Consider the following 17139-nt stretch of genomic DNA (forward strand, 5'->3'; position numbering starts at 1 on the left):
ATTTGAAAGTACAGTGAACAACGATAGCTTGCTTGCTAACAACAACTAGGAATTATGAATCCTTGCTCCGATATATCAATTTTATCCATTTTAGCTGTACTGGCAAATGTCGTATGTGTACAAGTTGAAGGAAGCCTTGGCTTTTCAGACACAGGTGAATGTTGTAGCTAAGTAATGACTGTAACGTTAGTTAGCCTATCTTGCTAACGACAGTATTTCTTCCCCTTATCCACTATTGTTGTTAGGTAACGTAGCTAAATAGCCAACTAGCTAGCTAACTAGTCGGTTATTTTGTGTAACATCTATATTACTGTATGATTGGTCTGTCAATTAATTCAGAGCAACGGTTGCTAGTAGTAACGTTAGCTAACTACATAAGTTAGCTAAATTAGCCATTAACAAGAGCAATAATCTTGTGAATTGACTTAGCTAGCTACTAGCCATTTTAGCTAGTTAACGTACTAGCCATTAGTAAAGTAACTAGCTTACTAATTTCACATTAAATATAGCTACTATGTCTGATTAACAAGTTATTGTTGTATTCTTCCAGACTGCACACATCTTAAAGAAAATCAAAACACCACTCATTTTGGAACAAGATGTTTCTGTTACAATTCTGGCACAGTGATCAAATGGAAAGACATCTGGTCCACCTTTCAGGTAAGAAAGCTACACATGTCCTGTAGGTATACCATGGTTGCTTGCTTCACAACAGCTCATGATTAACTGTTGATACTCATGTGTACACCAAACACGAGACACATTTTGTGTGTGTCTATATGCTCCCATACAATAAATTAGGCAAGTTACTGCAATGACATGATCGTTGTCCTTACTATGTTGTAACAGCAACAAACCAAACATTGCTCATATAAAGCATCTATCTGACTCTTCTTCAAGGTGCGAGTGGCAGGTGAAGAAGGGGTCTACATTGTGTACCCCTTGGAGGGGACCAGGAACTGCTACGAGCCAGGCCACTTCCTCACGTTGTCCTGGTGCCTGGTCAACCACTATTGGCCTCCCAGCCCCAGTGTGGCCAGGGAGAAGAGCCTGGACATCCCACTGGAACAGGAGGATGTGTGCTTCATGGTGAAGACCCCGAGGGCCAATTCTGAGCACTCTCTACATGTCAGGGGCAAACGTGAGATTATCTTATTGTTGTTGTTGGTAATTGCAGTTAACCTACCGGTTTGGTCTAAAGTTCAGAATGAGTATTAACAGCCATACTCTTTACTTACAGGGTTAAATAAAATACGATTTGGACTCTTTGCATGTGGCCTCGCCCTCTTCTACTTTGCTGGGGCTTTGTGTAGGTAAGGTTTTACAATTCTTACGCTGTGTGTGTGTGTGTTAGTTATATTTTGGGGCGGCAGGGTAGCCTAGTGGTTAGAGCATTGGACTAGCAAACGGAAAGTTGCGAGTTCAAACCCCCGAGCTGACAAGGTACAAATCTGTTGTTCTGCCCCTGAACAGGCAGTTAACCCACTGTTCCCAGGCTGTCATTGAAAATAAGAATTTGTTCTTAACTGACTTGCCTGGTTAAATAAAGATAAATTAAAAAAAAAAAAAATTAGTAGCTCTCAATCCTATTGTCCTGGTAAACATCCAGTGTGAGACTTTAAATGGTCCAATGCAGACATTTTTATCTCAACATCAAAACATTTCTGGGTAACAATTTAGTACCTTACTGTGATTGTTTTGAATTAAAATGGTCAAAAAGAAACAAAAATAGCTTCTCAGCTAAATGCAATTTCTGAAGCATTAATTTTGCTAGGACTGTCTGGGAGTGGTCTGAGAGATGTGTCTAGTTGGAGGAGCTTTATGGGAGGGATGTGCAACCTGAAAACGTTCTGTTATTAGCAGAGAGGAGGGCAAGCTCTCTTAGTTGTTGGTCTATTAAATTATAACAAAAAACCCCACCCAGCCAAACAAGCTGAAATTTCAGGTGGTCTTTTCAAACAGCTCTTACATTAAGTGCGTTATAATAATTTTCACAATTTCAGTATTATTCCAACCTCAGTGTGTAAATATATATAAAACACAGGAAAAATCACGTTTTTGAATGCACTGCTCCTTTTAAAGTTGAATATTTCAGTAGCAGAAGAACCATCCAGTAGGCCACATATAGAGGGCCTTCGGAAAGTATTCAGACCCCTTGACCGTCCTTCTACATCTGCATTGCTTACTGTTTGGGGTTTTAGGCTGGGTTTCTGTGTAGAACTTTATGACATCGGCTGATGTAGAAGGGCTTTATAAATGAATTTGATTGATTGATGAGGTCGAAGAAATTGTCTGTAGAGCTCAGAGACAGGATTGTGTTGAGGCAAAGATCTGGGGAAGGGTACCAAAAAATGTTTGCAGCATGTGGCCCCCATCATTCTTAAATGGAAGAAGTTTGGAACCACCTAGACTCTTCCTAGAGCTGTCCGTCCGGCCAAACTGAGCAATCGGGGGAGAAAGACCTTGGTCAGGGTGGTGACCAAGAACCCGATGGTCACTCTGACAGAGATCCAGAGTTGCTCTGTGGAGATGGTTGTCCTTCTGGAAGATTCTCCCATATCTGCAGCACTCCCCCAATCAGGCTTTTATGGTAGAGTGGCCAGACGGAAGCCACTCATCACTAAAAGGCACATGACAGCCTGCTTGTCGTCTGCCAAAAGACACTTAAAAACTCTCCGACCATGAGAAACAAGATTCTCTGGTTTGATGAAACCAAGATTGAACTCTTTGGTCTAAATGCCAAGCGTCACGTCTGGAGGAAACCTGGCACCATCTCTACGGTGAAGCATGTTGGTGGCAGCATCATGCTGTGGGGATGTTTTTCAGCGGCATGGACTGGGAGACGAGTTAGGATCGAGGCAAAGATGAACGGAGCAAAGTACAGCGAGATCCTTGATGAAAACCTGCTCCAGAGCACTCAGAACCTCAGACTGGGGGTGAAGGTTCACCTTCTAACAGGACGACGACTCAAAGCACACAGCCAAGACAACGCAAGAGTGTCTTCGGGACAAGTCTCTGAATGTCTTTGAGTGGCCCAGCCAGAGCCCAGACTTGAACCCGATCAAACATTTCTGGAGACCTGAAAATAGCTGTGCAGCAACGCACCCCATCCAACCTGACAGAGCTTGAGAGGATCTGCAAGAAGAATGGGAGAAACTCCCCAAATACAGATGTGCCAAGCTTGTAGCGTCATACCCAAGAAGCCTCAATGCTGTAATCGCTGCCAAAGGTGCTTCAACAAAGTACTGAGTAAAGGGTCAGAATACTTATGTAAATGTGATATTTATGTTTTCTAAAAATCTGTTTTTGCTCTGTCATTATGCGGTATGGTGTGTAGATTGATGAGGATTTATTTTTGTTTTATACATTTTAGAATAAGGCTGTAACGTAACAAAACGTGGAAAAAGGTTCAGGGGTCTGAATACTTTCCAAAGGCACTGTAGTTCTACAACTGAAGTGACCCTGTGATTGAGCTATTCTAGGTTGAATAGTGGTATACTACAGAAAACAATAATGTATATTTTTCTTTTTTGGCAGGAGTTCTTTGTTTTTTTATTCCTCAGGAATCTCAGTGGGAGTTCTCTCCATCGTTGTCTTTCTGTTGTTGATCCTGAAAAACGCTATACCGGTAAGAATCACCTTTAGGCTCAAGCTGTTATTGCTTTAGGCTAATTATAAAAGGAGCCCCACATTTCAATTTGACAAGCTTTGCTAATCAGTACGGTCAATGCACTCTACTTAATTTTCTTGTTTGTTTTACCATAGCCCTTTACACGTGCATGCAGTGGCTGTACAGTAACATTCTATACATGACGTCAGAGCTCAGGGTCTCCACTTAACAGCTCTGTATGGGTTTTGACAGAAGTTGCTCCGTCCCTCCTGCTAATTTGGCAACTTTTGTGGGTGGGGCTAGGTCTCCATAAGGCAGCTAATTTTTTTTAAATTACTAAAGATCTGACAAAGGCCGTGAGGCCAATACGTAAGCTTATTAAATATCAGTGATACTACCAAGAGCAGTGTGCGGTTTCCTTTTTCCTTCAATTTGGCAACTTTTGAAAAAAATGTGTTGTCCGAGTGAAGCAAATGCTGTAAATTACGAGGACTCAATGTATTTTGAAAGACGTTAAGCAAGCCAAACACTCATGCACTTCACTTTTCCATATCATTAAACTCATGTAATATACAACCTGAAGAAGGCACAGTGATGCTGAAACATTTTAAACTAATAAATTACTGTGAGCTTGCATATAGCACGTGCAACTCTCCATCATTTTTTACAGCCTATAGTTTGCTCGCTGTTAGTCAGCACCTCTACTTTCTTTGGGTGTGCACCAGCTCATGCTTTTTATTATTCAAGCAAGCAAAACAACAGTGAGCCCAAATGTGCACTTCACTTTTCCATAAAATAACACTCATGTAACATACTATATAAACATTTATGTTCACTATGTTTGATGTACAGTTACAAGTTAGCATGGTGTTATACCCTGGGTTGTCCTGAATAGAATGAGCCTATGTTTCTTGTATTGTGAGAACTTGCCGTGGACCACGCATCTGGGTCAAGTGGGCATAATTTGAAAGTTTTTTATATTACCAACATGATTAGCTAAATAATAAAATATGACCTTACAGTGTTAGGTTATGCTTGTGGCTTGCTTCTGAAGTTGGTCCTGGTCAGTCCCTGGATGGGAGACCAGGTGCAGCTGGAAGTGGTGTTGGAGGGCCAGTAGGAGGCACTCTTTCCTCTGGTCTAAAAAATATCCCAATGCCCCAGGTCAGTGATTGGGGACACTGCCCTGTGTAGGGTGCCGTCTTTCGGATGGGATGTTAAATGGGTGTCCTGACTCTGAGGTCATTAAAGATCCCATGGCACTTCTCGTAAGAGTAGGGGTGTTAACCCCGGTGTCCTGGCTAAATTCCCAATTTGGCCCTCAAACCATCACAGTCACCTAATAATCCCCAGTTTACAATTGGCTCATTCATCCCCCTCCTTTCCCCTGTAACTATTCCCCAGGTCGTTGCTGTAATTGAGAACGTGTTCTCAGTCAACTTACCTGGTAAAATTACAGATAAATAAATGTAAAGGTTTTCACAAGGCAATTCATAGAAGCAGATCGTAATTTTAGTGTGCTTAGAATGGAGTCATGAGTGCTTCTCTGAATTGCCTTATAATTTAGCTAGTCCTGCTCAAGGACATGTCGGCAGATTTTTCACTTTGTGAGCCAAATCCAATTATGTGTATTAAAGTAATACTTTTTTTCCCATATTTGGTGCCATATTCATAGCATGTAATGATTACATCAAGCTTGTGACTCTACAAACTTGTTGGATGCATTTGCTGTTTGTTTTGGTTGTGTTTCAGATTATTTTGTGCCCAGTATACAGTGATGGGAAAAAAATATTTGATCCCCTGCTGATTTTGAACGTTTGCCCACAGACAGAGAAATGATCCGTCTATAACTTTAATTGTAGGTTTATTTGAACAGTGAGAGACAGAATAACAACAAAATCCTGAAAATGCTTGTCAAAAATGTTATAAAGTGATATGCATTTTAATGAGGGAAATAAGTATTTGACCCCTCTGCAAAACCCTTGTTGGCAATCAGAGGTCAGACGTTTCTTGTAGTTGGCCACCGGGTTTGCACACATCTCAAGAGGGAATTTGTCCCACACCTCTTTGCAGATCTTCTCCAAGTCATTAAGGTTTTGAGGCTGACGTTTGGCAACTCGAACCTTCAGCTCCCTCCACAGATTTTCTATGGGATTAAGATCTGGAGAAAGGCTAGGCCACTCCAGGACCTTAATGTGCTTCTTCTTGAGCCACTCCTTTGTTGCCTTGGCCGTGTGTTTTGGGTCATTGTCATGCTGGAATACCCATCCACGTCCCATTTTCAATGCCCTGGCTGAGGGAAGGAGGTTCTCACCCAATATTTGCCGGTACATGGCCCCATCCATCGTCCCTTTGATGCGTTGAGGTTGTCCTGTCCCCTTAGTAGAAAAACACCCCCAAAGCATAATGTTTCCACCTCCATGTTTGACGGTGGGGATGGTATTCTTGGGGTCATAGGCAGCATTCCTCCTCCTCCAAACACGGCGAGTTGAGTTGATGCCAAAGAGCTCCATTTTGGTCTCATCTGACCACAACACTTTCACCCACTTGTCCTCTGAATCATTCAGATGTTCATTGGCAAACTTCAGACGGGCATGTATATGTGCTTTCTTGAGCAGGGGGACCTTGCGGGCGCTGCAGGATTTCAGTCCTTCGCGGCGTAGTGTGTTACCAATTGTTTTCTTGGTGACTATGGTCCCAGCTGCCTTGAGATCATTGACAATATCCTCCCGTGTAGTTCTGGGATGATTCCTCACCGTTCTCATGATCATTGTAACTCCACGAGGTGAGATCTTGCATGGAGCCCCAGGGTGAAGGAGATCGACAGTTATTTTGTGTTTCATCCATTTGCGAATAATCGCACCAACTGTTGTCACCTTCTCACCAAGCTGCTTGGCGATGGTCTTGTAGCCCATTCCAGCCTTGTGTACGTCTACAATCTTGTCCCTAACATCCTTGGAGAGCTCTTTGGTCTTGGCCAAGGTGGAGAGTTTGGAATCTGATTGATTGATTGCTTCTGTGGACAGGTGTCTTTTATACAGGTAACAAACTGAGATTAGGAGAACTCCCTTTAAGAGTGTGCTCCTAATCTCAGCTCGTTGCCTGTATAAAAGACACCTGGGAGGCAGAAATCTTTCTGATTGAGAGAGGGTCAAATACTTATTTCCCTCATTAAAATGCAAATCACTTTATAACATTTTTGACATGCGTTTTTCAGGATTTTGTTGTTATTATTCTGTCTCTCACTGTTCAAGTAAACCTACCATTAAAATTATAGACTGATCATTTCTTTGTCGGTGGACAAACGTACAAAATCAGCAGAGGATCAAATACTTTTTTCCCTCACTGTAAATAAATGGTAAATAATGTATTGTCATTTTGGATGTACTTTTATTGTAAATAAGAATATAATGTTTCTAAATATATCTACATTAATGACACTCTGCACTTATACCTCATAGTCATTGTATAATTTCAAGTCCAGAGTACAGATACAAAACATTCGACACTGTCCCAATACTTTTGGAGCTCACTGTATATAAAAGGCCATCGCACTGCCTAAATACTTCAAATGATTAATCAGGGTGATTGATCAAAATTAGTTTTAGTTTAAAGTGATGGGAGACACCCTTTCCTGGACCAAACATATACATATTCTTAGCTAGGAGATATGCCCTCCATAACCGAGGGTTAGCCTACCACCCCAGCCCCCTCAGAACTTGCCCTTTTGGACGAAGCCTCCACCGTGCCTGTAAAAATCAGATGGTCTGACCCCAAACGTGTCACTCTGGCCTGGCTTATCCTAAAGAGAGATGTCTTCTAACTGTAGAATCCAACATTTGGAGAGAGTTATTCAATAGAGAAAGAGTCCTCTGGGTGGCTCAGATGAATTAGGCTTACCTTGTTATATTACCTGCCTGTGTCACCTCCAGAGGGCCATGTTCATCACGCTGTTTGGTGCTGGCTCCGGCCTGTCCTACCTGGGATACCAGACGCTGTTCAACCACTGGGAAGACATCACGACTCTCTACTGGAAACATGCCTTGGGTGAGTTGGTTTAGTTAAGAGATTGTTGCTTAAAATAAGGTCAGTAACTAGGACTTGAACTGTTCAGTTAGCAGTAGGAAGCATTTAGCCTACATTGAAATTCTGTCTTTGCGAGGCCTTGCACATTTGAACCCAGTATGAACAATGTTTACATGAAGGCCCCTGATAAATGATGTGCTCTCACTACAGACATGATACCGTAATATATTCATGACTAATGAGGATGGGTCAGCGTCCACTCTGAGTCATTCACTCCCAGGAGTCTGTCATAATAAGAGGGCCAAGTGGATGTGGAGTGGTGAAGTAGCCTACAGTTACTGACTGCCTCTCCACACTCCTCAATGGAGTGGATTTGCTGCCAAATCAATTTGCCCTCTCTCTGCACACACTGGGTTGAAAATGGTTGAATCCGCAGGCACGTTAGGATTAAGAGCGCGCGGCAATGCTGCTGGAACATTGATTTCTGTGCTTGGAAACAAAAAGGGCTTTGGGTGGATTAGCGTTCAAATGTGTTCTTTTCACCCTTACTGGCATGCCTCAAATCCACTGGGTTCCACTGTTCCAATTACACAGGGCTTTCAATTGGAGTATTTCATCTAACCGGTTACGTTTTTGTTTCGGTGTCTTTGCTTATGTTGCTTTCTCTATAAAATATAATAATCACATAGAACCAACAGATCTCTCAATTTCTCTCTCCCTCACTTCATAATTTTCTCTATTTCCAGGCTACCTGGTAGTAACGGGCCTGATCAGCTGGGCGGTTTGCTACAAGCACGGGCCCATCAGCAGCGAGCGCACCCTGTCCCTACTGACATGGGGGCTCCAGTGCCTGGGCATGGGCCTCATGTACTACGGAGTGACCTACCCCCAGGCTTTCTACCTACTCCTGGGCATCCTGCTGGTGATCAAGGCTCTGCCCTATGCCTACAGACTGCTGCTGGGGACATGCAGGTACACAGTCAATTTGTGGTTTGACATTAGATATACTACTAAGGTGGATTTGGGTAATGGATATTAATAGTAGAGGCTTTTTAGCAGATGCTTTCAATCCAAAGTTGTGTGTTTGATTGATGGCTGTCCCTCCTTCTCTCCCCCAGGCTAACAGGGCATCTACTTTCCTCTCTCCTGCGTGTGTTTGGGCATAGCAGGAAGCCCCAGGTACGCCTCCTCACAGATGAGGAGTACAGAGAGCAGGGGGAGGTGCACACCACAGCCTCCCTTGAGGAGCTCAGGAGGCTCTGCACTACGCCTGGCTTCCCTGCCTGGGAAATGGTCCTCCGACTACGCTCTCCACAACGGTACGGGACAAACACGCAAACTACACCACTCACATCCTAACTAAAGTAGAACACATATTGTCCTCAGGATCCAAATGAAATTATATTATAATTGTCACATGCGCCGAATACAACAGGTGTATACCTTACAGTGAAATGCTTACTTACGAACCCCTAACCGACAGTGCAGTTTCAAAAAATACGGATAAGAATAGCTCCCTGCATTTAAAACATCACAACAGTATGAGACTGACACACAAATATTCTGAACTTTCTGCTCTAAAAGCACCCAGCTGATGAGAGCTTGACTGAACGGAGTGCTGGTGAATGACTCAACTCTCTGCTAAATTACATTTCTAGGTTTGCAGCCTTCCTGACGGGCGATGGCCACGTGACCCCGGGGGAGCAGCAGAATCACGGACAGCAGTACGGCCCGGGAGCAGCCAACAACGAGGACACGCTCTTCACCTCTGCCCAGCACAGGGTGCTTGGGTTGGGCGCCGACGAGGACCTCAGTGAAGACGAGATGGACAGCTCCGTCAGGGCTCCGCCTACACCTAGCCCCCTCCCCCTCTACACACCAACCACCCCCACCACCATGCCCCGTCCAGACAGCTCCGCCCCCTGGCTGCCCCCACCCTATCCCGCTCCTTTCTACCCTCCCTATCCTCCCACCCCTGCCGCCTTCACCCCGCCTTTAGAGCCCCATGTCATCGAGGACGTTGAGGAGGAGGACATGGAGCTGTTCTAAGATCAGATTTTAAACCTCTGTAGTGGACAGGTTGGTTCCTAATATGGCCAGTTAACACTAGGGGGCAATACCACTCAGGTTGATCTTTGGGGTCGAACATGCTGGCAAAAAATATTTAAGTGATTTATGAACTTGTGAATTGATCAACATCTTCATACAGAATGAATCGACATAAAACACATTAACAACTAGGAGTATACATTAAGCTTCATCATATGTACCAAATAGAATCCCACTATAAATCTAGTCCGAGTGATTGTGAATCATAATTCCACCTAAGAGGAGACTGGGGACTTGGTGTGCCTATTCTATCCTGGCTCAGAGATAAATGTATATTTTTAAGGGGGGGCCTTGAGTTAATCTGACTTTGGGGTTCCCACTCTACACTGCAAATCAAATCAAATCAGAATTCTCCATCTCAAATCCAAAACTGCATCATAATTGCAGGAATCACAAGAATGACTTTGAACTCATGTTTACAGCTCTCAGGTAAACCAGCAACAATCATGAGAACATTGTTTTTTCCTCCTCCGGTGTGTGGTAAGTGCCTGGGGTTATGACACCTGCTTCCCTGCTGGGTAACTGTAACAAACTCTCACATACTCTTCTTGGCTGTGGAATCCAGTCAACTACTATCTACCGCCCCCACCTGGCTGCTTAGAAAACTGCCGCCTTTGACAGCCAGAACAGCTGTAAACATCAAAGGGAGATTTTGATTGGACCAAATCTACCAAAAACAATGTTTTTCTCCCACAGGCCAGAAAGAAAAAAAAGTTTATTGTAATTTTATATCAAACATCATTTTTAATGTTTTTGTATTTTGGGAATGATGATTTGGGACATTATGATCCAAGGATGATTCTTTTTAAGGTTTGTTTCAATTAATTAATAAATAAGCCCATCTTTTTTCCAGTGACATTGTATTGTGAACTGATGTTTCACTTTAAAAGTGATACAAAAAGGCCACAGAGCACTGAGAGTAGTAAAGGCTGCCTGATTTAAAATACATTGGCTTAGGCTACGCAGCAGACAAGCCATGCCATGTAAAATGCTCAGGTCATTACCACGTCTAAACAGTTTTAGATAGTCCTGGAGGAAAGCTTTTTGACATACTTGTAATTTCTGTCTAAATAAGACTGTAGTTAAATATTTTATGTTTGTGAAATTTTGGCCAGGCATTAGACAAATATGGGGGGGAGAGAGAATCTCCATAACTAATGGTGTTATAGTTAAATAGACATTACAGACCCTGAAAGCCTGGTGGATATCAGATCTGACACAATCACTTCATAAACCTTTTTTAAATAAGTATTTTTCCACGGCATCAGTGGTTGATAGTCAGACTAAACACAGTAAACATTTACATGTAATAGCAGGGCCACATTCAGGAGAGCAACTTGTTCCAGATACAGCCTAGTATGTAGAACAAACATGTCTCTCTGACTTTCTGTCAGTTCCAATCATAACATTTCTCTCTGCAATGTTCCACAACGTTTTCTTATTGAACGTGCCCCTAAACTCTATGTAAGCAGCCATTACACACATGGCTATTTAGATTGAGTGTGTCACTTCTGCATGAGTGTGAATCACCAACCTATGACAAGGCTCAGGCACTTGATCAGTTTGAGGGCCATTGTGACAAATAGAACCCTATTCAATCAAATCTAATATCTAGATTTCCAAGTTTAAAAAAATAACTTACAATTTTTACATCCATTTGAAAGTGCAACAGTAGCTACTTCAAGGCAAGAGCTTTTCCTCAGATCCCAAAAGGCCCTGGTTAAGTCCTCTGCTCAGAGGAAATATATAACCTCTCATTTTGGCCTGTATTTTTCTTCTGTCCAGTCTGTAAAATCATACTCTTCACTCTTTTAATAACTGGTCTTCCGCCAGCACTTGACTGTCGGTTGGTGGTGTTGCTTGGAAAACATTTTGGGACAGTTTCTCAAAATGTGCAATGTGTTCCCCCTTTACTGTGTGTGGCCAGTGGGGAGGGGTGGTTGGTCTGCAGGCATAGGGGGATCCTGGTCAGGTAGGGGGGTTCCCCCCTGAGAGGATCCCGTCTGTGGGGACCTGCTGGGGGGGTCTTGAGATGAGGACTGGGAGGTTTCATCTGTTGGTTCATCTATGCTGATCTCATTGATCTCCTACCAAACAGAGCAAAGGTAAAGTGTTGCATCATAGTTATTTGTAATACTGTAAGTATAGTACTTGGCACAGATATGCAAAAATACCCTCATAAAATACAGTTCTAAAGGCAGGTAATTACATTCTCACCTTTCTTCAAAATGGGACACAACATAAAAAAGACAATTCTCATTAGGACATTATACAACTTGGAACCTTGGCTGGTACGTGCACAAATCCCTAGATAAACCACCCGTGTTCCACATAAAACTACCTACTGTTTCATTCTCTGCCCAGTGACATGCACCTTTGGGCCCAGCCTCAAATCACAGCCTGAACCTAGAAGTCTATGCCTAAACCCCACGAGCTGCCACCCTGTCTACCTACCTCGAGCGGCTGATGGTTGTTGGCAGGGCTGCTCCTGGCCAGGGCAGCGATCTCTCTGATCTGGTGCAGGGCGAAGGCCAGGGAGACCCAGGGCGAGGCGGACACCACCCAGGCGGGCTTGCTCATGTCCTCCTGCTCCTCCTGGTGCTTGGTCTTCCTTGGTGGTGGCGTTGTTGCGGCGACGTTATCTGATTGGATAACGTCGATGGTTGCTATGGGAACGGGACTGGAGGGGACGGGAATGTTCTCCGCCAGCATTTTGGTATCTGGAAAACAACGTAAGCAACATTTTTCATAACGATTAAAAATGCTTATTCTGCTAAGATGTCTGGCCTAACAACTACCGCTATTATTGACATCCTAAACATGATTCATTCAGCATTCTAATGTCTGAATATCTCAGTTGCTGATAGAAAAACTGGATTTAAAGTTAGTGGTAGTACATGTTATGCTTGCCACATTGGGAGCCAATCACTTCTCCATTAAGGGGCATAATAGCTGCAGCAAATGCTGTTTTTCTGCCCATGCAGAGGCCCAGCCTGAAGCAGACAGGATAGGATCAACTTCATTAACACATACTTTTCTCCCCACTCTGCACAGCCAGCCATTGGATGAGAGCGAAGAGGAGGAGGATGACGAGGGAGGCGATTCCTATCCCTCTGAAGGTGTGGGCTGCTCCTAAACCATAACCCAAATAGACAAAAGGTGTTCACAGTATTTCTTAATTCCAAATCAACCCCTAGCCCTTACTCCCTAGGCCAGGGGTATTCAACTCTTACTTTATGAGGTCTGAAGCCTGCTGGTTTTCTGTTCTACCTGATAATTAATTGCACATATCTGGTGTCCCAGGTCTAAATCAGTCCCTGATTAGAGGGGAACAATGAAAGAATGCAGTGGAACTGGCTTCGAGGTCCAGCATTGAGTTTGAGTGCCCTAGGCTTTGGAAACAAAATCTTCAAATACATTTATGTATTTCACTCATTGATTTTCATATAACACTGAAACTGAAAATAAATATCAATTTCAGCACTGTAGGGGATATATTTTACACCCCCCCCCCCCCCAAAAAAAACAAAACATATTTCAGAGCATAGAGAGAGACACACAGAGTTGTTATTCTGAGAATACAGCCAAATGCATTCCAGACCATAAAATTCCTATCCTTATGATTTAGATGGGACTGGTGGTAGTTTATTAAGAGTCAAGACCTGGATTCTTATGAAAACCACAGAGGACAGGGCATGTTTATAAGGAGGGGAGGTGTTGTAAAACATTTTGAAAAGGCATGTGTGGACCATTATGACTGTGAGTTGGTCATGTAGAAGTCACCGTTGAAGGTACAATCTGGATTACTGCTCTTCTCAATGGCCATTTAAATGAATGCACATTTAACAAATTGTACCTTTTAACAAGTGACAATAGTTCCATCTCTCATTGGTTGAACTGGGAGACACGCAATTCAATTCAATGCAACTTCGATACAATCCAGCGGGAGTTTTTTCCATCACAGTGGCTCTTACCAAAGAAGTTGACAAACACTCCCCCCACCATGGCCCCACAGCCCCGGCCCAGCCCCAGGTGCAGGCCCTGGAGGATACCCTGGGCAGAGGTCCTCAGCTCTGGAGGTACAGCAGCACTCAGGTAGGAGATACACGCTGCCCACACTGAGGCATGGGTCACACCTAGATACACAGAGATACAGAGAGACTGAGTGCAAGAGAGAACCGCACACTCGGGCACATCTCCACAAATACGCATACGTCGTGACACTAGGTCAGGGCAGGGAGTAATACGATTAGGACAAGTTATTGGCTTGTTAATTTAATATCATGAAACCTCCCCCCAGAGATATACAGTAGTGGGTCATGAATAGAAACATCTGTAGAACAAACAAACATTTAAATGAAGTCCCTTTCACATTTTTGTATACAACTAGAAACAAACAAGCAGACCCATTAAACTGTAATTTGTTTTCATTAAAAGCTGTATACAACACCAGACTATTTGGGAGGGAAAATAAATACATTTTGGGAGACATTTTCTAATTGATGTCAAAGGGAGGACATGTCCTGTGTGTGTTCGTGGCAGGTGACAAGCGAGAGAGAGTGGACTTAACCATAGTCATTAACACTCGCTTGGGTGTGTCATGTTTGAACTGGCTCAACTAGCCAATTTACATCCAACACGCCTCGTTTTCTCATTGTATAGCTACCAATAATAGGACAAAGCCATCAAACCTGCTACCATACCCTCCTTAGCTTGCCTCGCCCCCTATTCAGTTCTTTAGCTAGCCCATATCGTCACTATCCTCCCAGACCAGAGCTACGGCCACCACTTGTTTGTCTTGTTTGTTACTGTCATACCCCCTCCTTTAGAATTGTGGAGATTTTGAAATTAGATTGTGTGTGTCTCTAAACATAGTTATTTGGTGTTGTTACGCCCCTAGTGAATGATTACAATTATTATAAGCATCCTTCAATGTTACTTATTTGTGTATAGCTGCAACGTTGTAATTCATGGCCTACATGTGGCTATCAGAGTAGTCTAGATACGGAGGAAAGGGGCGTTTTCCAGGCGAAGGACAAGCTTTTCTTGTCATTGATGAGGGGAGCTATCCTTTCCTGAATTGAACTTTGAGAGGCAACATGGCAACAGGGCTCCCAGTCCAAACACTACTTCCTCCTCCTTTCAATCTAATGTCAACACTTATGCTAACCTAAGTCAATAGATATCGCATGCGTTGCAGTGCCGCGAGGCCCGAGACCCGGTGCAGCCTCACCTTGAAGGACCTCCATGGGCAGGACAACCCAGGCGTTCTCCAGGTAGGAAATGTACAGATAGCGGGCCGTGTTGCAGGCCAGCCCGATGTACAGCACCCTGGGGAGGAAAAGGGGAGGAGGAGAAGGTTGGATAACACTATTTCAATAGTACACTACAGATGGTTTATAGATGATGAACTTTCACCTCTTTGTTTAACTAACCATCCACCACTCCCCAACATAACCCTAAAACTATCCTAAAGCTATAGCAAGTTATTACATATCAACAGAGTTGCAGGTGAAAGTAAGGCCAAAGCTTAGAGGTTAAATCCGAACTCTCCCTGAACAGACTTCTATAACATTCTGAGCAGACTTCTATATCATTCTGAGCAGACTTCTATATCATTCTGAACAGACTTCTATGTCCTTCATTCCCACACTGTTGGATGTTTGGTGCCCGTCTCCTATGACAACATCCTGTCCAATCAAACCCTTGACCAGATTCACCATACTCCGCTTTCCCCCCCAGAAATGTGCTGTTACATACACTGAGTATACCAAACATTAGGAACACCTTCCTAATATTGAGTTGCACCCTCCCCCCTTTTTTTGCCCTCAGAACAGCTTCAATTCGTTGGGGCATGCACTCTACAAGGTGTCAAAAGTGTTCCACAGGGATGCTGGCCCATGTTGACTGCAATGCTTCCCACAGTTGTGTCAAGTTGGCTGGATGTCCTTTGGGAAGTGCACCATTCTTGATACACATGGGAAACTATTGAGCATGAAAAACCCAGCAGTGTTGCAGTTCTTGAAACAAACAAAGGCACATGACACCTACTACCAATACCCTGTTCAAAGGCACTTCAATCTTTTGTCTTGCCCATTTAACCTCCTAAATGGCACATATACACAATCAATGTCTCAAGTGTCTCAAGGCTTAAAAATCCTTCTTTAACCTGTCTCCTCCTCTTCATCTACTGATTGAAGTGGATTCAACAAGTGACATCAATAAGGGATCATAGCTTTCACCTGGATTCACCTGGTCAGTCTATGGCATGGCAAGAGAGTGTGTGTTGTGTATACTCAGTGTATGTGGGCATGAACACATTACAACTACAAAAACATTATGCAAATATACTGACACATTTAACAATTCCAGTTTACATACTGTATGCATATTTGACATATATTAACCTTGGACATGCAATGCTATAGGTGCTGTTTTAGGCTTTTTCCTCTCATGGGTTATTTTTGAGCTGGGTGTGTGTGGCTCTTTAAGGCTGTGTCATACAGTGAGTCATTCTAACCCCAGGGCAGGCTGTGTCTGACAACACTAGGACCAGTCACAAGGACCAGATAACTGCTGCACAGAGACTAGAGCTGGACAGGAAAGGAGGCATGCACAGACTCATACACACAGCAGTCATCTAACTGGTCGACGTGTTACCATACACAGACACAAACAGACACAGACAGCAACAACTATTTCCGTATTTATCTTCACATAGTCTTATGCCCCATGTAAATCTCAGACATGGAGAGATACCCATGCAAATCTTAGCGTGAGACAGGCAATTTGAATAACAGCCTAATATGAAAAGCCCCTGCGCAGTGTTTCTGTGCTCACCAATCGATCTGCACAGCCATTTAGTTCAGGAGATCAACGGAGAGCCTCATGCTGAAGTAATGGACAGGATTGGGTTATACGCACACACGTCCCCAAAGGAACAAAAGGCTTCCACAGGCCCTGCCAGCAGCCCAGGCAGAAACCAGGCCATCAAACAAAGATCTGACAGAGTCCAGACACACACACCACACACACACAGTGAAACTCTGTGGGAGAAGAGCAGAGCTCTCCTCCATCGATTCAGCACAGCACTGTCCATTCATTCTCTACAATGCTGATGGCATTGTAAAAAGTATAAATATTGGTGTAAATGTTAGTTGTTTTTACACATGTACCTGTATTAGTACTGCATACAGTGCTTTTTACAAACTAATCCATAGTTAGTTTATAGTTTGTTGATAATATGAATGCAATGGTTAGAGACTTTCCCATTGTCTCGGAAACTGCTCTGGCTGCACTTAAAACAACCATATTTGAATAACATAAGCGGCACATTGTAGCTTTGTACTGGGAGACCAGCCCTTGGCTAACCCTTGTTATTACAAATGATTCAT

The 17139-nt window shown here is 43.4% G+C and overlaps 2 protein-coding genes across 4 annotated transcripts in view; one reads left to right on the plus strand and one right to left on the minus strand.

Moving 5' to 3' along the window:
• On the plus strand, positions 1 to 10599 carry nemp2 (nuclear envelope integral membrane protein 2). Of its 3 annotated transcripts, none has more exons than XM_064976113.1 (9): positions 1 to 154; positions 551 to 660; positions 901 to 1141; positions 1241 to 1313; positions 3538 to 3628; positions 7543 to 7657; positions 8383 to 8608; positions 8755 to 8955; positions 9295 to 10599. In XM_064976113.1, the coding sequence occupies exons 1-9, from the start codon at positions 55 to 57 to the stop codon at positions 9683 to 9685; spliced, it is 1548 nt and encodes a 515-aa protein (XP_064832185.1). In that variant the 5' UTR covers positions 1 to 54; the 3' UTR covers positions 9686 to 10599. The 3 variants fall into 3 exon arrangements, with proteins under 3 accessions (XP_064832185.1, XP_064832187.1, XP_064832188.1); XM_064976115.1 differs by having other exon boundaries at positions 8803 to 8955; XM_064976116.1 differs by having other exon boundaries at positions 8806 to 8955.
• Positions 10443 to 17139, minus strand: part of mfsd6b (major facilitator superfamily domain containing 6b) — a 23282-nt gene continuing 16585 nt past the window's right edge. The window contains exons 5-9 of the mRNA XM_064976112.1: positions 14979 to 15076; positions 13720 to 13881; positions 12779 to 12877; positions 12200 to 12465; positions 10443 to 11832 (exon numbers count right to left, since the gene is read on the minus strand). Coding sequence (XP_064832184.1) covers positions 11656 to 11832; positions 12200 to 12465; positions 12779 to 12877; positions 13720 to 13881; positions 14979 to 15076 — 802 coding nt within the window. The 3' untranslated portion in view covers positions 10443 to 11655. The remainder of the gene's footprint in view (positions 11833 to 12199; positions 12466 to 12778; positions 12878 to 13719; positions 13882 to 14978; positions 15077 to 17139) is intronic.

Source organism: Oncorhynchus masou, chromosome 10 (assembly GCF_036934945.1).
Source record: "Oncorhynchus masou masou isolate Uvic2021 chromosome 10, UVic_Omas_1.1, whole genome shotgun sequence".
Classification (NCBI taxonomy): domain Eukaryota; kingdom Metazoa; phylum Chordata; class Actinopteri; order Salmoniformes; family Salmonidae; genus Oncorhynchus; species Oncorhynchus masou.